The following is a 22,385-nucleotide window of genomic DNA, read 5'->3' on the forward strand; positions in this document are numbered from 1 at the left end:
AGTGCAGTGGCACAATCTCGGCTCACTGCAACCTCCGCCTTCCAGGTTCAAGCGACTCTCCTGCCTCAGCCTCCTGAGTAGCTGGGATGACAGGTGTGCGCCACCATGCCTGGCTAATTTTTGTGTTTTTAGTAGAGGTGAGGTTTCAACATGTTGGTCAGGCTGGTCTCGAACTCCTGACCTTGTGATCTGCCCGCCTTGGCCTCCCAAAGTGCTGGGATTACAGGCATGAGCCACCGCTCCTGGCCTTGACTTTTAAATAATAGTCATCGTGACTGGTGGGAGATGGTATCTCAATGTGGTTTTGATTTGCATTTCTCTGATGATTAGTAATAATAAGTACTTTTTCATGTTTTCTTGGCTGCTTGTATGTCTTCTTCTGAGAAGAGTCTGCTCATATACTTTGCCCACTTTTTAATGGGGTTTGTTCATTTTTGTTTGTTGATTTACATTCCCTGCAGATTCTGGATATTAGAATATGCATATTTTACATATTGTCATATGCATAACTTGTGAATATTTTCTCCATATCTTTAGGTTGTCTGTTTACTCTGTTGGTAGTTTCTTTTGCTGTGCAGAATCTCTTTAGTTTAATTAGGTTCCACTTTCAATTTTTGTTTTTGTTGTAATTGCTTTTGGGGACTGCCAAAAATCCTTTGCCAAGGCTGACATTTAGAAGGGTATTTCCTAGGTTTTCTTTTAAGATTTTTATAGTTTGAGGTCTTACGTTTAAATTTTTCATCCATTTTGAGTTAATTTTTGTACCCATATACTTTTATTTCTTCATCAAAACTTCAAAAATATCCAATATTCGGGACAAATCCAGGAAAGAAGCAACTGAACCATAGCTGAGTTTCCACTGAGAGAAAATGTGCCAGAGCTGTGACCTCTCCATGAGGATACGGTTTGCTGTTAGATCCTCACTCTGTTAATTTGGCAGATGTTATCACATGTGGGGTATTTGAAAGGACACATGCTTTGAGGTGACACGATTGTCAAGTAGCATGAAGACACCTCCCAACAAAGCCTCATAGGATGAAATGTACATACCTCACACTTAGCACAGTACCTGGCATACAGTAGGCAGGCGGTGGTGTTTCCTTCTTTGGTCAGGGTATGGATAGTACTGGTTATGATGGAATTTGGCAATAAAACTACCCATTGGGAGTGACACCCATAAGAACCAGCAGCACTGTTTGAAGCAGTCCATCTACAGGGTGGCTGCACTCTCTGAATTGGCTTGTAAAGATGTTGATTAAGTAATCTGGGAAGAGCCCAGGTGTGTCCAAGGTGTGGGGCAGCTTCCGAGAAAAAGACTGTACCTAATTATAGCTTAGCCTTCTGCTTATCACCCTGCCTTCAATTCGGGATTCAGGGTGTATGCCCAGCACTGGAGTCCAGCTAACCACCTGTATTGTTACCAGGTGTTCTGAAGTGACGATGCAATCTGTTTGCAGGCTATAAAAGGACAATCAGAGAGGAAGAACTTGTCAGCATTTGTCCAGCCCAGCTGGAGAAACACTAGGAGAGGCATCGGTCTCCAGTACAAATTAACAAACCGGCTTCTGGCTTATACATCAGTTGCGTATGCATAGGGTCAGTGTACTCGCCCCCAGACCTGAGCAACTCTGGCTCCTCAGGAACCCTGAAGGCGTGACTGGCAAAGCTGAGGCCCTGGCTCAGGGGCTGCTTCCCTGAAAGGACTGTGCCTACGGCATCCTTGACATCTTTTCATAAACCAGCACAACTGTGAGTATGAGATATGGCTTGAAGATCCTACCTGCCCCTTCTTATCTTTTAGAATTTCTTCGGTGAAGTACTAAGGGCAAACTGCATGCCAGGCACTTAGTGTATAAAATCCCCCCTGGTCTTCACGTCCATCCTGTGGATTAGCTGTAGCCTCAGAGAATGTGAGAAAGCCATCCTTGGACATAGCTGATGAGTGGCAGAGCTGGGATTTGAACCCCTGTGCTCTTAGCCATACTGACATAGGGATTCGTGGAGGAAATCCCACTTTTGATGCTATAAGGCAGATTTGCCCTAAGAATATTTTTTATTCTGAAAATTTTTTTGATTTTTGACTCTAAACATTTTGATTTTTTCCATACATTGTCTAAATATGGTTGATAAAAGTAAGAGAGAGAGGGAGATTCCAAACATAGGATACTTCAGGAAGGAGTCAAGGACAAACTGCCAAAAGGCAGCCCTGAGGCTAGCAGGTGGATTGGGAGTAGCAAATACTATCTAATGACAGAGGAGACAGCTGCAAAAGTTGCAAGGACATAGAAAGTAACTGATGTGATTTACAGTTTTAGCCTTTACAGCTCCTGCAGGAAAAGTAACGCTCTGTTAGATACGCTCCCTGCCTTGTGCCTCAGGCATACTCTGTTCTTCCTTCAAGCCCCAGAGTGAATGTTACCCCCTCTAGGAAGCCTGTCTGGACTTCCCCAGCAGCACTAGTTTCTCCCCCTGGTGCATTCCTAGCATCCACACCTTGAGGGCAAGAACCATGCCTTCTTCTCTGAAGCCATGTAGGTTGGATGCCAACCCTGACTGCAAGAGCTCAAGCAGGCAATGTAACCTTTCTCTTCCTCAGTCTCCTTATCTGCACAATGGGAATAATAATGGTACCTACAGGCCTCGGTTGGTCATAGGCTTACATGAGAGAAGGAACACACAGTGTTTAGCACAGGGCTGTGCACACACTGAAGCATATCAGTGTCATATGTAGTGCTGGGCCTTGGCAGTTGATGGAGTAGATGTTCATTCAGTGTTTGTGGAAGGAAGAAAAGATAAAGGGAGGAAAGGGAAGAGAGAGAGAAACACCAACTAGCCGCAGAGACCATCATGAACCAGGCAGCACCCACCTAGTATTTTGGAGCCATGGCTGCTGTCCAGTTTTGCTAAGTACACACCCCGTCTCCTTAGGCCAAGACTTGGTACCTAGATTTCTAATTCTCTGGATGCCTAATCATGTGTGCTGTGTGTCTCCCAGCTCTGCAGCCAACAATGTCTCACCTGTCTGATCTCTCCTTGTTCTCAAATCAATCATCCTAAGTCACCGCCCTGGATCACACCTGTGTCAGGAGGTGGGCAGGCCAGGAAGCCCCCTTCTTCTCCCTCCTCACTCAAGGAAAATCAGCCTTGTTTATCCCAACCTGGTTCACCTGGAGATGCATCCATTCAAGTGTAACCAGAAAAAGGCCACTGGCAGAGTCACATAAGAATCTGCACTGTGGGAGACAAAGTGAGGACCACAGGGTACAGTCACAGCACTGACAGCTGTCCTCGGACATTGTCTCTGGACGTCCTGTGCACCAAGACTGTGCTAAGCACCTCTGCATACTTCGCCTGTGATAAGTTCGTATTGCAACCTCAGGAGATGGAGACTCCTTTTTACACGGGAGGAGCCTGAGGCTCCCAAGAGCTAGACCTGGGCTGTCTGATAAGGTACCCACATGTAACTCTTGAGCATCTTAAATGTGGTTAGTCCAAATTGGGGTATGCCATATTGTGAAACAAAGAATGTAAACTGTGCCTTTCATAATTTTTATGTTAGTCACATATTGAAATTATAATATTTTGGATTGATAGGTTAAGCAAAATATTGTTAAAATTAATATCATCTGTTTCTTTCTGCTTTTTGAATGCAGATACCAGAAATTTTAAAATTAAATATGTAATTTGCATTGTATTTCTATTGGACAGCACTGGATTCAACAAAGCCTAGATTGATCTATCTCCACAGCCTTGTTCTTCACTCCTGTGCTGAAACTAAACTTTCATGCTGGTACTAAAGTTGTTCCCATATATGATGGGAACCAAACACAAGTGTACCTGGGTTGGGCTTCTAGGGAAAGAGGAACTCCATTCTCCTTCTACAGGCGGGTGCAACTGTGCATGTATACATATGCTGGGAGTGCCATTGTTGTATAAATAAGGAAACAAAATGCTGTGTGGCACACCCAGTGTCACAGGCCCTCTGACCGTGCAGTGGAAGAGGTGGAATTTAAACCCAAGACTGCCTGACGCCAAAGGCTGGACTCTTCCCCTGCTTCCTCTCCCGGAGTTCCCACACTCCACAGCCTAGGAGGAGGCTGACTCAGGTTGTTTGAGACTGGGTTGAAACCCAGGTGCATAAGTGGTGGTGCACAAGTTCCATGTTAATGGATCTTTTTATCTGTTTGTGTCCTGCCTTTTATTTTAGTTGCACTCAGGGCCTTCACCTATATAAGTCTAATATATTCCTCAGGCCCCAGACCATTCTCCTCCTCTTTGTTCTGTGTCCTCAGGCCCCACATCCTTCTGCACATAGCTCAAGTTCAATTAATGTTTTTCTCCTCACTGGCTGAAGCTAAGCCTTTGTTGTGCCCCAGAATCTGAATGTCTGGTTTCTGTACCCATTTTCCTAGTATTGTTCCTGTTTGAAAACAATGCCTACGGCCCACATCCATGGAACTGGGATCTTTAGATTTGGGTTTTTCAATCAATCCTCAAAAACTATTTGCCTCCAGAAATTAATTAAGACTGTGCCTCAGTTAGTTTTGTGTAGTTATAACAGAATATCACAGACCAGGGAATTTATAATGAACAGAAATTGCTTTGGCTCAAGGTTTTGGGGGCTGGGAAGTCTGAGATCGAGGGGCTGTACCTGGTGAGAGCCTTCATGCTGCATCATAACATGGTGGAAGGCATCACATAGGTGAGAGGAAGAGAGAAGGGGACCAAACACATCCTTTTATCAGGAACTCACTTCCAAGATAATGGCATATTCTATTCATGAGGGTGGAGCCCTCATGAACAAATCACTTCTTAAGGGCCCCAACTCTCAACATTGTTACACTGGGGTAAAGTTTCCAACATGTGAACTTTGGGGACATATTCAGACTGTAACAGACTGTATCTAATTATTCTTAAAAGTTTTATTAACCCTCAATTCCCCCCAGAATCTTATCTCAGTTCCTGGCGTTTGTGGAGTTGCTCAGTAAGTGCTTGTTGAGGTATAAGTAACTATCAGGATTACACAATAGCCACCACTGTGTACCAGCAAGCACACAGAGGGATGCAGCAGTTCCTAAACTTATTCGAACACAGAATCCTTGGGCGGGGACAGGAAGAAGGAAGAAGTGCTAGCAGTAGGGAGAGAGTTAGGGAGTGGTTACTCATCTCATGGACTAGGGCTTTATAGAATGCCTTCCGTGATAACCTCATCTAGAGGCTCCTTTCCCATTTTGTCTCTTTTCTTTCATGACAAACTACTGCTGATATGTGTTTTTTGTTGAAATAGAAAGTTTTTAAAAGATAATTATCTTTTGTATGGTCCCAATAAGTAGAACCTTTCTGAACCACAAATAGAAGCTAAAAAAAAAAAAAAAAAGGCAACAGTCCCAACCAATGTGTCGCCACCCACCCACCCTTCAGTATCTTTCTTTTAGCAAGAGTATGGGGTTTTAGTCTCCTAATGAGTTTGCTTGCATACATATGCATAAAAGGAAGAATAGGCTTGAAATATGATGTGAGAACTTTCGATATCTCTTTGACTTTTTCTTCTTAAGTAAAGTCATTGTTTAAAAATAACCTAAATGATGATAAGTGGAACACTTTCCACTCAGATGGCCGAAGTGCTTAACGAATCTCAACTGTGCTTCTGGCAGATGACTGAGGGGTTCCGCCACCTTCCTGATCTAACAAGGGCTTTGCACACAGACTGTCAGCCAGGAAGTCTGAATTCACCAAGCACCAATGGGGCCTGAGAAAATTATTAGAGTGGCCACGGAGATCTCCACAGCAAAGATGCTAGGGGACAGGGGAGAATGGGACAGTCCTCCATATTCCTATTCAGGAGGGGATCTGCAAATCAGAATATAATCATAATAGCCTTGAAAAAATGTTATGATTTCTCGGGAAACAGTTGGGAAACTTAAATTTGTTTGTATGCACAGGTTGATATGAGGTTGCTCAAGGGTCTAAGGTTAGAATCATTGGCAAATTCTATCCAAAGTACTTTCTTAGGAAAATCCAAGTCCAGAATTCAAGGTCAATTTGTTTAGCTTTTCCAGTTATAAAAAGAACTGCTCAAGTCTGCCTTAAAGAGCCTCACAAGCTGGCCAGTCCCTACAGCTCCACAAACTGACCCATCCTGGGCCTTGTTCTCCACAGAATGGGTCTGCCCCTTCGCCTGGCACTCTGCACCCTCATCCTGTGCTGCGGAGCAAGGTCTCCGCCACTGCCGGTCCTCAACCCCTGGGCTCTGCTCTCCCGAGGCTGCAATGACTCAGATGTGCTAGCAGTTGCAGACTTTGCCCTGCGGGACATTAACAAAGACAGAAAGGACGGCTATGTGCTGAGTCTCAACCGAGTGAACGATGCCCAGGAACACAGACAGGCAAGTAATGACGGTCCCCACTCGGGCAGGGATGTGGGCAAGCTGGAGAGACTGGCCAGGGTGAGGGAACCCAGAGACACATGTTGGCAGGTGTTTTCCGTATTGGAAGCCCTGCCAAGAACACTCTGTCATCCTCTGCCAGGGTCAGCGACAATGCACTTATTGTTAATAAAAACACATGTTAACAGTGATCCTACTCTGACACTTGTGTCAGATTCAGCAGTTTACAGGGTATCTCCACAAACATCCTTTGGCTTTCCCATAAAGCAGGGTTTTTTGTGTGTGTGGTCTTTCTCGGTTTCTGCTTCCTGTGAAATGTGTTGTATTTCTCTACCCTTCCCACAGGATGACCTGGGATCTCTGTTCTATCTCACACTGGATGTGCTAGAGACTGACTGCCATGTGCTCAGTAAGAAGGCATGGCGAGACTGTGGAATGACGCCATTTTATCAATCGGTGAGTGCTTGTTTTTATAAACCATTAAGGGCCCTATGGAAAGCAAGTAAGTGCCCTCTTTCTACAGGGTAAAGGGTGCTCAATGTCTGCCATCTTTTAAATGGCCCACTTTATAATCTCCTGGCAGGTGCCCATGAGCTTATTCTAATGCTCTAGACAGAACAAAGTATAACTCATGAGAGGGGTTTCTGAGAAGTCCCACTGGGGTCATGCAGAACAGAATGGAAAAGTTGCTCCCAAGTTATTTGATTTTTTTTTTTTAACCTCCAAGACCTTCCGTTAGGCTCTGAACCAGTGTTTAAATTGTGAGAAAAAGACCTGAGGTGTGAATATTCTGGACTTGGGGTTAATGTAGACTGCAGAAGTGATGGAGGTAGAGCTTTGTCTATTTGTTTTATTTTCCTTTGTTTTAATAAACACCGATGCCAGGTTTGAGGGGAGGAAAATGGATGATATGCAGTATGAAAGCTCTCAAGGGTGCCATGTAAGGATTTCCTGGAACCACAGAACATAAAGGGCCTCAGAATTAATCTTTTAAAGATGATCATAGAAGAGACTTGAAAATAGATAATCCATTTCATTTGATTCTTAATTATCCTGGGAAGATTTTCATTAATTGATATAAAACTTTACAACATGAATGCAGGATAGTGATATAAATGTTTAGAAGCAAATTATATGATCAAGATATTTTTCCTAATCATATAACCTCATCATGGTCAAACTGCACCCACCTTGATTTTGAAAAGTGAATATCCTGTTGTGAATTATACTTGTTATGGTGACACTAGCTACTAAAACACACACACAAAAAGTGTATAATGACTCTAACATGATAGAAGTCCATTTCTCATGCATGGAAAGTTGAAAGTAGAAGTTCCTGATTAGATGGGGGCTTTGCTCCAGGGGTAATTTGAGATCCAAGTTTATTCCACACTGTGGCTCTAGACTCTGCCAGCCTCAGCTCATGACTTTCATGGTTACCTGCTCATGTGTATCAAGCTGTGCACAGAGAAAGAGCGTTGAGGACAGTGACAACATGGGAGACCCTTATGAGCCAGATCTGGAAATGGTTACACCTCATTTCTGCTCACCTTCCTGTGGTTAGAACTCAATTATACACAGTCACACCTGTTGGGGAGGCTGGGAAACATATTCTAGCTGTGTCCTAGGAAAAGGTTAAACAGTTTGATCATCAACTGCAGTTCCTCCCAGCCAAAACCACAGAATTCGTTCTTAAGTTTCTAATTACTTTAAAAGAAAATGTCTGACTTTAATTTTGGAGGTATTTTAAAAACTCATAATTGCATTCACTATGTCATAAAATGTATTTGTTGGTTTCAGGTTTATGGTCAATGCAAAGCAATATTTTATAACAACAAACCAAGTAGAGTTCTCTATTTAGCTGCTTATAACTGTACTCTTCGCCCAGGTAAGCAATCACTATGATTTTGTTAGTTTTAATAAAGGATGGAAAAGAGTACTTAACCAGGTCTTTGCCAAGAGTGTGTAGGGTATCTCTCATTCTTATTTGCTGTTTATTCTTAATGCCAATTTCTTAGTGTTTCCAGTACTTACCTCCTTACTGAAGTTCATCCTATATTGCTCCTCTTCCCACAGTATATCTTACTCAATTACCTCTACATTTATATGCTGCATCAGATCTTAAATTTTCAGTCCGAAATAAATGGTATAATTTCTATGACTGTTCCTCAGGCTTCCTTTCTGACTATCTCTGCCATTATTTCCCAGACTACACCAACTCTACACTCCATTCTACTGGGTGCCACACGGTTTTCTGAACATGCACTGCACTTTCCAGTCTCCGCGTCTTGCTTGTGCCTCTCCCTCTGCTGAGCATGCCCTCCCCAATGACCTCTGACCTTGGAACATACCTATTCTTTAAGGACCACCACCGCTTCTTCCATAGTGTTCTCTATTCTAGAAAGGAATGGTGCTTTTGTAATCTGCATTCCTATACAACTTTGTCTAAACTACTCAGGGAACACATAATGCACCGCCTTGATTTGGGGGTCGCATATCTTATATCATGTAGAATAGTTTCTCCTTTCTTCCTCCGGCTGCACCCTTCCTCAGTTCCCACCAAGTAGAAGGTGTCAGTAATGTTGTTAAGTAAATAATTGGACTAGAAATGAAGCTGAAACTTAATGACAGTTGAAATATGCACGTGCATTCATTTGGGACCTTCCTTTTTTCAAGGGAAAGTCTTTGGAAAGAGAGCATCCACAGTGCGGGAAAACAGAATTTGGTCCCCTGTCGAACAACTACGTGTGTGTCGCCCCCCTGGTGGATCCCGTGCAAGTGTAGATTCTGATTCCATAGGTCTGGGTCAGGGCCTGAGATCCTGCATCTGTAATAACCTCCAGGAGATGAGAATGCTGCTGGTTGCTTTGAATAACAAGGCAAGCGAGCAAACATTTTGTTAGGCACAGTTTAAGATTCCTGGTTGTGAAGGCAAGATTCACCTAAAATAAATTAGGACAGCAAATAGCAAACAGTCTCAGGACTTAAATGGAAGTCATAGGCATCAGAGCTACGGAAGATCAGGAAGTGACAGGTGGTGATGATTCAGGAGTGACAAGCTGTGGATGTAAGTCCCCCATTATCTCCACCAGTCCTCAAGTGCATGCAGATAAATACAGAATTACTAAAAACAATGTGTTTGCTCTGCAAAAGCAGCTTCAAGATAAATTCTGTATCCTGACTTTCACACTAGGCTTGCTGCCCTCAGCTCCTCCCAAACAGAAATCTGGCTGTGCTTGGGGTGATCATTCTATCCAGTCACACAATGACTTGATCAATTTTGTTTTCAGGCTCACTTGCATTTTTCTTCTTAAAAACAAAATTATTTATTTTTATTTTTTATTGATAAATAATAGTACATATTTATAGCATATATAGTGATATTTCCATATATATACTGTATTGTGATCAGATTAGGTTATTAGTATATCCATCATCTCAAACCTTTATCACTTCCTTGTGTTGGGAATATTCAATATCCTGCTTCTAGCTATTTGAAATTTTATCTTATTGTTAACTGTAGTCATCCTACAGTGGTCTAGAACACTTGAATTTATCCCCCTATCTAGCTGTAACTTTGTATCCTTTGACAGATCGCACTTGCATTTCTAACCAAACAGGGTGCGCTTCCACCTTCTACTATGTCTTTCACTTATCCATACATTCTACAAGCATTTACTAAGCACTTCCTATGTATCAGATATGATGTTCAGTGTTAGGAACTGCAAGGTAAATAAGGTATGGTAGTAATGAACTCCCAACCTCTGAAGACACTCAGTCTACTTTACAGAGTCAATAATGAGAAAAGATATTGAACTAGTTGGAGGAAAAGGTCCTATTTTAATATACTATATTACGTGTCTTTGAACAAAATTCTCAGAGTAAATGTATGTGAGACGAAAACTTTGTTTTGGTCTCTTTTTTAATTATGAAAGTAATACACGGTCATTACAGAAAACACTGCTGACAGCTAACTTCTATTCCAGAAAATGTCTTCCTCGCCCCATCCTTACCTCTTTACAGTCATATGATTTTTTGAAAATTAATAATATTTTAAAACTTATATTATTGGCATCAACAGTTTCAAAACCAAAGATTCACAGGACATGCCCTGACTGCCCAGCACCCACATCCACTGACCTTTCCAGTGACGAAGTGCTGGAGGCTGCCACTGAGTCTCTTGCGAAATACAACAATGAGAGCACATCCAAGCAGTATTCTCTCTTCAAAGTCACCAGGGCTTCTAGCCAGGTAAGGCTAAACTGCTCAAGCCAATTACACAGTGTGTCTCATAACTGTTGCTGTAGATTCCTAAGCTGGGAGGAGAATGTCAAGGCCCTTATTTTGATTAGAACCAAAATACCTTTCTCTACTTTCCCCACTTTGATAGACCTGATGCCCACTCTATCATGCTTCAGTTTCTAAGTGATTCCATGGCATTTCTACAAGAGTCAGGTGGCTTGATTTTGCTTCCCTAACCTTAAGGCAAGAAGAGAAATGAACTCCTAGTCTCCTTGGGGGACTGTCCATAAGTTTACCACTTACTGCTGTATTCTCAAATGTGACTGATCATGGACCACTTTACAACATCACTTTTACTCTATTTTAAGGCCTAGACTGGGTGTTGAATTTTATGGATTAGAGAAAATGAAGGCTCATTTGTATTTAAATTATGTTGATTTCTTTCCTTCTTTCTCTCTCTCTCTCCCTCTCTGTCTATTTCTTTCTTTTTACCTTTTGAGACAGAGACACTCTGTCACCCAGGGTGGACTCAAACAGTCCTTGTACCTCCGCCTCTCAAATAGCTGAGACTCCAGGTGCATACCACCACACCTGGCTAATTTTGTATTTTTTGTAGAGATTGGGTATCACTATGTTGCACAGGCTGGTCTCGAACTCCTGGACTCAAAACAATCCACCCGCCTTGGTCTCCCAAAGTGCCGGGATTACAGGCATGAACCACTGTACCTGGCCTGATATTTCTTTCATAAGCAGAAAAATTTAAAAGATAATTAATTCTACATGAGGAAAAATAAATCAAAAGAAGGTGTTTAGGGCCCATTCAAATCTTAAAGAAGGGAAGAAAGGTGTGAGATTATGTTTTTTTAATAACTAAATCATGGTACATGGTTTGATCAGTGTGGGGATTTGCAGAACAACAGATATGTGCCTTGACAATGCCTCTGGTGATGTATTGTTTCTGTAGATATAATGCTGTCAAACCTAAGTCTTCTCCCCAGGCAGAAATGTTTGATTTTTACATCTCAGCTCTTGTCTCATAACAGTGGGTGGTTGGCCCTTCTTACTTTGTGGAATACTTAATTAAAGAATCACCGTGTACCAAATCCCAGATCACCAGCTGTTCACTTCAGTCCTCCGACTCTGTGGTGAGTTTTCCTGAATGTCTTCATAATTTGAGTGTTCACAGATCATCTCTAAGTGTTTGTGGAGCATAAATTACATATGAGGTGTCATAAGGCATGAGATGCTTTTCTTCCCCTCAAGGAGCAAGTTAGACTAGTTAGAGATTAGACAGATCCAGACGGCATTCAATTGTAAGTGCAATTTTCATCAGCAGTTGCAAAAGTGATTATATAGAGCTGTAAAACACAGACATCTCAGTGATGGGTAATGGCCCTGCTTTGGTCTAATGCAATCCAGTTACGTTTGTAATACAGCATGGTGTTCCATTCCTTGGACCACTCTTTAAGAAGGACAAAATCAAATAGGCCTTCATTCAAAGAGGCATCCAAGAAGGAAAGTATGCCTTGAAGCCATCTGAAACACAACTGGTGGGAATTTAACCTGGCACAATGTGTTGGAGTGCAACTGGGCAAAATGCACCAAGAATACTTTCCTCTCATTTACTTACAGTAACAGCTTTATTAAGAAATAATTCATACACTGTAAAATTCATCCATTTAAGGTGTACAGTTCAGCAGTTTTTAGTATGTTCACAGAGTTGTGCTACCATCGCCACTTTCTTATTTTAGATATTTTCATCAGCCTCAAAAGAAACCTCATGCCCACTAACAGTCATTTCCCATTGCCACCTTACCAAGGCCCTGGAAACCACTTACCTACCTTCTGTTTCTATGGCTTTGCCTATTCGGGACATTTCATATAAATGGAATCCTACAGCATATGGTCTTTTGATTCTGGCTTCTTTCACTTAGCATAGTGTTCTCAAAGCTTCTCCATCTATAAATAGATGTAGTTTTACCTCTTCCTTAGCAAATAATATTTTATTGCATGGATATTGTTTATTGTTTATCCATCTATCAGTTGATAGACATTTGAATTGTTTCCTGCTATGAACAAGTGTACAAGTTTTTATGTACACATATGTTTCCATTTCTCTTGAGTATATACCTAGAGTGGAGTTTTTGTCATATGAAAAACAACAACAACAACAACAAAAACCCTCCATGTTTAACCCTTTCACTGCTATACTGTTTTCCACTGTGACCGCGTCAGTTTTGCAATCCCATCAGCAATGTATGAGGGTTTCAATTTCTCTACATCTTTGCCAACACCTATTATGATCTTTCTTTTGGTTATAGCCATCCTACTGGGCATGAATTGGTATCTCATCATGATTTTTATTTGCATTTTCCTAATAACTAATGATGTTGAAGATCTTTTATTGTGTTTATTATCTATTAGTATGTTTTCTTTGGAAAAATGTCTACACAAATCATTTGCCCACTTAAAATCCAGTTGCTTGTCTTTTCATTGTCGAATAATAAGAGTCTTTACATATTCTGGATACAATGTCCTTATCAGATACATATTTTTAAGTATTTTCTCTCATTCTCTGCATTGTCTATTCACTTTCTTGACAATGTTCTTTGAAATAGAGAAGTTTTAAATTTTGATGAAGTTCTATTTTTATATATTTTTCTTATTTTGAATGTGCTTTTAATGTCATATCTAAGAAATCATTGCCTAATCCATAATCACCAAGATTTCTATGTGTAAAAATGCAAGGGATCCAGAATGCCAAAATAATCTTGAACAACAACAACAAAAAAAATAGGAAGACATACTTCCCAAACTCAAAACTTACTACAAAACTACAGTATTTAAGAAAACGTCTTGGTGGTATGAGAATGATATGTAGATCAATTGGAATAAAATTGAAAGTAAAGAAATAAGCCCCTATATGTAGGCCTATGACACATTTTGAGTTTTTGTACATGTGTGAGGCAGGGAGTTCAACTTTCTTTTGCATACAAACATCCAATTTTTCCAGCACTATTTGTTAAAAAAACTATTCTTTCCCCCATGTCATTGTCTTGGCATACTTCTTGAAGATCAATTGACCATAAATGTAAGAGTTTATTTCTTTAGTCTCAATTTTATTCCATTGGTCTACACTTCTAAGCTTATACTGGTATAACACTGTCTTGAATACTATATAGCTTTGTAGTACATTTTGAGATTGGAACATTTAAGTCCTCCTATTTGTGCTTCTTGTTCAAGATTGCTTTGGGTATCCTTAATGCCTTGAATTTTCGCGCTGATTTTAGGACCAGTTTGCCAATTTCTATTTTTAAAAAGGCATTTGGAAATTTGATACATTTGATTGTATTGAATCTGTACATCAACGTCAAAAGTACTGTCATCTTAACAATATTAAGTTTTCAAATCCATGAATATGTGGTATCTTTCCATTTGTTTAGAACTCATTTAATTTATTTCGACAAAGTTTTGTAGTTTTCAGTGTACAAACTTTTCATTTATTTTGGTAAATTTACTCTCCGAATATTTTGTTCTCTTGATGCTAATGTAATGAAACTGTCTTCTTAATTTCATTTTTGGATTGTTCATTGAAAGTGTGTAGAAAGACAATTGATTTTTTATATTGATCTTATATGCTGTAACCTTGATGAACTCATTTATTAGTTCTAATAGTTTGCTAGTGGATTTCTTAGGATTTTCTATATGATCATGTCACCTGGAAAGAGATAGCTTTTTACTTCTCCTTTTTAAATCTGGATGCCACATGTGTTCCCAGCCTCTAGGGCTCACATGCTCAGCACACTCATAAACTCCCTTTGTGATCCACTCTAGTGTCAGTACCAGGTAGGCCTGTGAACTTTGGTAGCTCAGCAAATCCTAGCTAGGGTGGGAGTGGCCAGGTCTCCTTGGTGCGAGTACCTGTAATTTCTCCAGAAGGTTCTCTGAGAGCCCCTCCTCTTTGTGACTTGGTGATGAAGAGAAGGAAAAGGCTGAAGCACCATTCCCCAGACACTTCGTACTTTAATGGATTTTCCCACTTTAAGGAATTTCTAGTCTTTTTTTCATATGCTCTGGAGCTGAGTGACAGAGTAATATTTAGGCAATCTGTTTAAACACTTTTTGTGTGTGTGTGTGGATTTAGGGATACAAGTGCAGTTTTCTTACATGAATATATTGCATAGAGGTGAAGTCTGGGTTTTTAGTGTATCCATCACTCTAATAGTGTACATTGTATTCAGGGTGGGGTTTTTTTGTTTTGTTTTTTGTGTTTTTTTTTTTTTTTTTTTTTTGGAGATCAAATCTTGCTCTGTCACCCAGGCTGGAGTGCAGAGGCGCAATCTCAGCTTACTGTAAACCTCCACCTCCTGGGTTCAAGCGATTCTCTTGCCTCAGCCTCCCAAGTAGCTGGAACTACAGGCACCTGCCACCTCACCTGGCTAATTTTTGTACTTTTAGTAGACACAGGGTTTCACCATGTTGACCAGCTGGTTTCGAACTCCTGACCTCAAGTGATCCATCTGCTTCAGCCTCCCAAAGTGCTGGGATTACAGCCGTGAGTCACCGCGCCCAGCTCAGGATGGTATTTCATCCCTCACCACCCTCCCACCTTTTGGAATCTTCAGTGTCTGTTACTCCACTTTGTGTCCATGTATACCCTTTCTTTAGCTTCCACTTTTAAGTGAGAACATGTGGATTTTGGCTTTTTGTTTCTGAGTCATTTCACTTAGGATAATGGCCTCCAGTTCCATCCATGTTGATGCAAAGGATATGATATCATTCTTTTTTATAGCTGAGCAGTATTCCATGGTGTGTGCGCACACACACACACACATCACATTTTAATCTAATCGTCCACTGATGGACACAACACTGGCTTCACATATTTGCTATTATGAATAGTGCTGTCATAAATATACAAGTGCAGTTGTCTTTTTCTTATAGTAGTTTCTTTTTTGGTGAGGGTCGGGGGATAGATAACCAGTAGTGGGATTGCTGGATTAAATGGTAGTTCTATTTTTAGTTTATTTTTAGGCAAATTTAGTAAATTTTATGCAGATATACTTAAGAGCTCTTCTTTAGAAATTGAGGCAACATTTTATTGTAATATTCTATTTATGCTTGAAAAGTACACACTGTATGACTCTAAAACTCCTCTTCTAGGAATTTATCCTAAGGAAGTAACTAGGAATACATGAAAAGATGTACCTTCAATGTTTAAATAACAGAAAAATTAGATTCAATCTAGCTGTCCAACAAAAGAGAGCTTGTTAAACATCACAGAGGAATACTAGGTAGCCATTCTTTTAAAAACCCTAGAAGACCATTCAATGCCATAAAAGGGTTTTTACAATATATTGTTAAGTGACAAAATAGAGTTATAAAGTAATAAATATAATATGACTATTTTGTAGAAGAAAAATGTATATGCATACGAAAAAAAGATTGGAAGAAAAGAAATCAAATCACTGCAGGTAACAAGTATCTTTCAGGCAATTTACAGGTCTTTATTTTCTTTTATTTATCTATATTCTAACTATTACATTTGTAATAAGGAAACAAAGCTACTTTACTTTAAGTAAAGAGAAATTTAAGGAGCTGAGAGTGGTTTTGTCTGAGAAGAGAAATCTCAGGTGAAACATACTTAAAGGGCTGCTACATAAAAGATGAAAACACGTTTTCTAGCTGACCCAAGGGTAGAACTAAGGCCAAGAGGTAGAATCTGTATAGACATAACTTTCCACTCAACACAAAGAATTTGTTTAGTAAACAGAGTTTCATTCCTCAAGAAATACGGAGTTTCTCATTATTTGAAGCAATTTAGCCTAATTTGGATGATTTCTTGGTAGGGGTGATCTAGAAAGAATTGACTTAGAGTCTACCCATTACATAGTAGAAGCATAAAAATGTTGATTGGCTGTGTATCTACACAAGCAGAAAGCTAGTTGATTTCTATCTATGATCACTGGTAATACTCACATGACATTGTATTTTCTCTGTCATTTAGCCTGTTGGTCTTTGCAAAGGTTCTCTGATCCGAAAACCCTGGGAAAAACTTGTCTCTGTGACTTGTGACTTCTTTGAATCACAGGTATTTTTCAATCTAATTGCCCGTCTTTCTGTGAAGAAGAGCAGATTATCGATAGTTACCTGCCACTACCTTACCCTCCTTCCTTTGATTTTCCCAACCACCTTGCTCACCACTTTCCGCAGGCTACCCTGAGGCCACACCCACAGGATAGCTAGTCAAAGACCTGTTAAGCCTTGTTTTAGTCACAATATGGTCCTGCAGAATAAGCCAGACAAATTCAGAAACAGAGAACTGCTGGCTTGGATGTGATTCAAGCCTCTGAGACATTAAATTCAGTGTCCCAAAGAAACCTTACCTCAAGCCACAGGGAGAAGTTATTTCCAAGAAAATGTTCAATCCCTTTCCAGAAGTGTTTATTGCGCACTTATTATAAGGTAGCCTGTTACATTTGAGAGGCAGTTTATATTTGAGGTGTATTTGTGCCTGGTATATTTAAGGCAGTTGAAACAGGACACTTGGGATCCAGTTTTGCTCTGGTACCTGTGAGCTATGTAACAGGCACATACTTACCTATTTGAGTTTTGGTTGCCTCATTTATAAACTGGGATTGCAACACTGCATCATTCCGATTCTTGTGAGAAGCAAGTGAAAGGACCTGAATGAAGGGTGCTGTGCAAGGCCTGGTGCAGAATAAACAATCAAGGAAAGGCACCTGCTGCTGCCACTACTGGGAACAGAAAGATAGCTTGCTGGAGACTTCGAGTGAGTCACTGAACCTCTCTGGGCCATTATTCAGCTCTGAAATTGTGAGACTCACAGTCTCACAGTCAAGTTTCTACAGGTCTTGGTTCCCCCAGCTGTTATCTGTTTTGTTTTTTAACCCTTTCACCAGGAGGCCCATCCCTCTACCCACTCTCCCTTTAAAATGTTCCAACAGAAGGGCACAGATCAGCTTAGGCTGGTACTAGGCATGGGAGGACTTTCCCTGTGGAACTCTGCATTTAAAAATGTTCTCGTTCCAGGCTCCAGCCACTGGAAGTGAAAACTCTGCTGTTAACCAGAAACCTATAAACCTTTCCAAGGTGGAAGAATCCCAGCAGAAAAACACACCCCCCACAGACTCCCCCTCCAAAGCTGGGCCAAGAGGATCTGTTCAATATCTTCCTGACTTGGATGATAACAATTCCCAGGAAAAGGACCCTCAGGAGGCCTTTCCTGTGCATCTGGATCTAACCACGAATCCCCAGGGAGAAACCCTGGATCTTTCCTTCCTCTTCCTGGAGCCTATGGAGAAGAAGGTGGTTGTCCTGCCTTTCCCCAGAGAAAAAGCACGCACTGCTGAGTGCCCTGGGCCAGCCCAGGATGCCAGCCCTCTTGTCCTTCCGCCGTGAGAATCACACACAGTCTTCTGTAGGGGCATGGTTCACCCATGAAATGGGAGGCGATGGGGACAATGGACAGAGACAGAGCATGCACACGTAGAGAGTGGCTAATGAAGGACACCTTTTTGACTCTTCTTCGCCTCAGCATGTTGACTGGGATTGGAAATAATGAGACTGAACCCCCTGCTTGGGCTGCACTCTACCCTGTACACTGCCTTGTACCCTGGGCTGCATCCCCTCCTAAACTGAGGAGTCTCATGCCATGGAGAGATGCCTCTCTTATGTCTCCAGACACTCACTTATAAAGGTACTTATCCTTTCAGCAGTATATGTGTGCTCAAATCTCAGCATGAAAGCATTGCGTGAGTAGAGACAATTCCCTAACACCAGGAGGCATGAGAAACTAATGCCCAGCAGTTTCAGTCCCTAAATTCCCTTTAATTCCAGGACAGGTATTAGCTGCATAGGGCCCATACCATTTCCAAACTTCTACCTCTTTTCATCTGTCTGGAAGTCTCCAGGTCTCAACAGTGGGGTAATTCACTTAGAGCTGGGGGCACATGGAAGAGAAGTACACATGTGGCCTGTGCTAGACACTGTGGGAGCAGCAGACCGTGACAGTTCTCATCACTGTTACAATTTCTCTGGGACAGATAGAGGAGGGTCCATCATAGCCTTCAATTATAGTCTATGTTTTCCATCTTTCAAACACTGCAGGACCAATTTCCCCTCATTCAGTAATACCTATGCACACGTGCACACATGCACACCAGATAGGACCTTGGACATTTTGACAGAGAATTTGCAGATGCAGCTATTGTCCTCTATCCTGGCGGCTATTAGAAGAGGCACACAGGTCTCGGCGTAATTAGCATAAGAGAAGTAGACAATATTCACACTCTGTTCCTCTTATCTGCTTCTCGTAAGAAGGAAGCGATTATGTGAGGGTGTCATATGGGGTCTTACACCCTGTTGGTCAGGGTCTGAAAGAAGCAGAATTGTACTCAGGTGACTCAACTAAAAAGACTTCAGTTGGCCCAGCACGTTGGCTCATGCCTGTAATCCCAGCACTTTGGGAGGCTGAGGCAGGCAGATCACTGGAGGTCAGGAGTTCGAGACCAGCCTGGCCAACATGGTGAAACTCTGTCTCTGCTAAAAACATAAAAATTATCCAGGCATGGTGGTACACGTCTGTAATCCCAGCTACTTGGGAGGCTGAGGCAGGAGAATCACTTGAACCTGGGAGGTGGAGGTTGCAGTGAGCTGAGATCATGCCACTGTACGCTGCCAGCCTGGGTAACAGATCTAGACTCCATTTCAAAAAAAGAAGAAGACTTCAGTGAAGGGACCTTTCGTGAAGGCTTGTGGCCCAGGTGAAGGGGAGGTCAAGGGATGCTGAGGCACCTGGACAACAGCGTCAGCAGGGAGTCTTCACCACCTAAGGCTGAGCCAGAGCAGGAGTGGCTGGCTTCTCTGCTCTGTTGGAACTATCCTGTGGAGAAGCCACCTGCAGGAGCCGCCCTGGTGGAGGGCTGCAGCCCCTGCAGAACCTAGTGCTGAAGTGGGAAGGAGCAGGGAATAAGCACCCTCCCCTCTCCCTACCTTCCTGCTTCCTTCCAGTCTCCTCCTCCCAATGGCTCTTTGAACTCAGTGGTAAATTAACCAGCAGGGAGAGCCTGGGTTATTCAATTCCCTGGAGTCAGCCTGGGAGACAAGACTAGGCAGAGAAAGTCAAAGGATGGGCCTGAGGCAAACAGAGAGAAACCATTAGGAGCCTCAACTGGGGTTTCCCAAGGGGTGTTCTATAAGGCCCTTCTCTACTGGTAAAAGGATGGGGAAGGGCCTCAGACTTTGTTTCTCCTTCTACCTACCACCTCCTTTCTCTTTCTATGGCTTAATTCATGAAAAACTAGATTGTTCCCATGCTTGCCACTGCCCCACCACCTCTTCATTCCTTAGGTCACTGTAACGTGAATCCATCTCTTTTCCTATAACCCACTGACTTGGTGTTCCCTCACAATCTTTTATTTTAAATTAAAAAAAAAAAATCTGTTCACTTTTACTTACACTTTCAAGCATCTGACAATGCTGACCTTGCTTGCTCTTCAGACTTTTTTAAGGAGACTTTGTCCCATATCCTCTAGGTTTTTCTTCCACTTTTCTGACCACTCCCCCTCATATCCCACCTTGGGCTCCTCTTCTCTGGCTCATCTCTTAGATGCTGTTTCTCTGGCTTTCGGTCCTTGATCTTTTTTTTTCTTACTCTGCAGACTCCATGCAGACAAGCTAATCTGCATCCTTGTCAGTAGTTGCAAAATGCTGCATTTATTACTGATCTGAGGCTCTTGCATTCAAGTCATCAGTAGTTTGCAATTGCTAACACTAATCTTCTACAACAAAATTTCAGGAGCTGAGTATTTCTAGTTATATAATATTAAGAGTTACCTCCGCTGAATGTTTAAAATGAACATATTCAACAAGAGGAAAATGAACAACCCACTTTGAAAATGGGCAAAACATTTTTAAAAAAATGAGATCGTGTCTTTTGCAGTAACATGGATGGAGCTGAAGGTTATTATCCTTAGCAAACTAATGCAGGAACAGAAAACCAAATACCGCATGCTCTCACTTATAAGTGGGAGCTAAATAATGAGAACACATGTACACATAGAGGGAAACAACACACACTGGGGCCTACTCAAAGGTGAAGGGTGGGAGGAAGGAGAGGATCAGAAGAAAATGGCTGTTTGGTACTAGGCTTAGTACTTGCATGACAAATAATCTGTACAACAAACCCCTGTGACATGAGTTTACCTGTATAACAAATGTGCACATGTACCCATGGACTTAAAAATAGAAGTTAAAAAAATAAAAATAAAAATGGGCAAAAGATTTAAACCTCACCAAAAAAAAAAAAAAATGGTGAGTGAACATCTGTAAAAATGCTGAACTTCAGTGAACTTCATATGTCATCAAAGAAATGCAAATTATAATAACAATGAGATACCACTACATATCTGTCAGAATGGCCAAAATCCAGAACACTGACAATACCAAATGGTGGCAAGGATATGGAGCAAAAGGAACTTCTCATTCATTGCTGCTGGGAATGCAAATGTACAGCCACTTTGGAAGACAGTTTGACAGTTACTTTCAAAACTTAACATACTCTTATAATATGATCCAGTAGTCACACTCCTTGGTATTTACCCAAATGATGTGAAAATTATGTCCATACAAAAACCCACACATGGATATTCATAGCAGATCTGCTCATATTGCTGAAATTTGGAAGCAACGAACTGTCCTTCACCAGGTGAGTGGTAAGTAAATCCTGACAATGAAATATTATTTGGCACTAAAAAGGAATACAAATATCAAGTCATAAAAAGACATAGAGGAAGCTTAAATACATATTACTGAGTGAAAGAAACCAATCTGAAAAGATTAAATACTGTATGGTTCCAACCATATGACATTTTGGAAAAGGCAAAATTATGAAGACAGTAAAAAGATCACTGGTTGCCAGTGGTTAGCAAGGAGACAGGGATGGAATATGTGGAGCACAGAGGATTTTTAGTCAGTGAAACTATTCTGTATGCTGCTACAATGGTGGATACATTTCATTCTATATTTGTCAAAACCCACAGATGTGCAACATCAAGGGTGTACGCTAATGTAAGCCATAGACTTTAGGCTATAACTATGGGTCGCTGTAAGTTCATCAGCTGTAACAAATGCACTGCTAGTGTTCAGAGGTTTATAGTAGGGGAGGCTGTGAGTGTGAGGGGAATATGTAGGGGCTGGGTAGAAACTCTATACTCACCACTCAGTTGTACTGTCAACCTAAAACTGCTCTAAAAATTAAAGCCCATTTTTAAAGTAAATTAACAAAATAGATACATTAAGCCTGATAAAAACTGTATTTTCTTTAAAAAGTGACTCCTATTACAAAAAAATCAAATGTCATAAAATTCTGTCAACCAGTCTAGTGATTCTCAAAGAAATAGTCAGAGATTTACAAAGAGGTCCACTGTAGCATTTATTTATTTATTTATTTATATTGTTATTATACTTTAAGTTCTAGTATAGTGTTGGTGAGTGAACATCTGAAAAAATGCTCGAGTGTTGCACCCATTAATTCGTCATCTACATTAGGTATATCTCCTAATGCTATCCCTCCCCACTCCCTCCACCCCATGACAGGCCACAGTGTGTGATGTTCTCCTTCCTGTGTCCAAGTGTTCTCATTGTTCAATTCCCACCTATTAGTGAGAACATGAGGTGTTTGATTTTGTTTGTTTGTTTGTTTGTTTTGTTTGTTTGTTTGTTTTTGAGACAGAGT

At 41.2% G+C, this 22,385-nt stretch overlaps 1 protein-coding gene across 2 annotated transcripts; it reads left to right on the forward strand.

Annotated features, from left to right (window-relative positions):
* Nucleotides 1-1,481: 1,481 nt before the first annotated feature.
* LOC105480163 (fetuin B) lies at nt 1,482-18,368 on the forward strand. Of its 2 annotated transcripts, XM_011738683.3 has the most exons (9): nt 1,482-1,749; nt 2,996-3,450; nt 6,160-6,385; nt 6,731-6,841; nt 8,186-8,273; nt 10,467-10,636; nt 11,671-11,772; nt 16,635-16,718; nt 17,681-18,368. In XM_011738683.3, exons 3-9 carry the CDS (start codon nt 6,161-6,163, stop codon nt 18,047-18,049), a joined length of 1,149 nt encoding a protein of 382 aa, XP_011736985.2. In that variant the 5' UTR covers nt 1,482-1,749; nt 2,996-3,450; nt 6,160; the 3' UTR covers nt 18,050-18,368. The 2 variants fall into 2 exon arrangements, with proteins under 2 accessions (XP_011736985.2, XP_011736984.2); XM_011738682.3 differs by lacking the exon at nt 2,996-3,450.
* Nucleotides 18,369-22,385: the final 4,017 nt, after the last annotated feature.

The sequence above is a fragment of the Macaca nemestrina genome, chromosome 2 (assembly GCF_043159975.1).
Source record: "Macaca nemestrina isolate mMacNem1 chromosome 2, mMacNem.hap1, whole genome shotgun sequence".
Taxonomy (NCBI): domain Eukaryota; kingdom Metazoa; phylum Chordata; class Mammalia; order Primates; family Cercopithecidae; genus Macaca; species Macaca nemestrina.

What these genes read in the sequence shown, in the direction of transcription:
- LOC105480163 (XM_011738683.3), top strand. Translation starts at nt 6,161, where the DNA reads ATGGGTCTGCCCCTTCGCCTGGCACTCTGCACCCTCATCCTGTGCTGC. An exon ending in ATGCCCAGGAACACAGACAG is followed by an intron (nt 6,386 to 6,730) that starts GCAAGTAATGAC and finishes CCCTTCCCACAG; the next exon opens with GATGACCTGGGATCTCTGTT. An exon ending in TTCAGTCCTCCGACTCTGTG is followed by an intron (nt 11,773 to 16,634) that starts GTGAGTTTTCCT and finishes TCTGTCATTTAG; the next exon opens with CCTGTTGGTCTTTGCAAAGG.